This window comes from Limulus polyphemus, unplaced genomic scaffold (genome assembly GCF_000517525.1).
Source record: "Limulus polyphemus unplaced genomic scaffold, Limulus_polyphemus-2.1.2 Scaffold194, whole genome shotgun sequence".
NCBI lineage: Eukaryota > Metazoa > Arthropoda > Merostomata > Xiphosura > Limulidae > Limulus > Limulus polyphemus.
This window is the reverse complement of record NW_013665804.1, coordinates 566,057-566,531: the sequence shown is the minus strand read 5'-3', so window position 1 is coordinate 566,531 and position 475 is coordinate 566,057. Positions and strand designations below refer to the sequence as shown.

Sequence of the window (475 nt, the reverse complement as noted above, 5' to 3'; positions counted from 1 at the left end):
TCACGACTTGACCAAGGTACAATCTCCGCATCTTTGCTTAGTCGTGGTAACAGTGCTGATAGCATTGGCAACGCAGCGCCCGCGAGTGTAAACATATGTTCGAGAACCAAATGATCCAAATCCAATCTTGGCAGTTATTTTGGTTAACATCTCATAGACCCCGTAGGGGCCTGAAAGATAACCAGGGGCGGTCAGAAACTTTAGTTCAAGGAAAAATGTTGCTGTGGGGGAGAACGGGAGTACCCCGATAAAATCCGCTTTACGGCCAGGTCGGCGATAAAGAATGTCCATACCGTGCCTGAAAGATAGTGAAAAGGAAGAAAACAAGGATTAGTAAGTATTGTTGCGTCAGCGAGGTCACGCCACTTCTTTCGAACCTTCGGGAATAGTCGGGAGATTACTAGATATAGGGTAGCCTGGTATATATATAAGAGGGTGACAACGTGACGGAATAATGTGTGTGTAGGTAGTGAGT

At 46.1% G+C, this 475-nt stretch overlaps 1 protein-coding gene across 1 annotated transcript in view; it reads right to left on the bottom strand.

Moving 5' to 3' along the window:
• LOC106478262 overlaps nucleotides 1-475 on the bottom strand; it is an 11,748-nt gene continuing 11,273 nt past the window's right edge. The window contains exon 3 of the mRNA XM_013938793.1: nucleotides 1-298. Coding sequence (XP_013794247.1) covers nucleotides 1-298 — 298 coding nt within the window. The remainder of the gene's footprint in view (nucleotides 299-475) is intronic.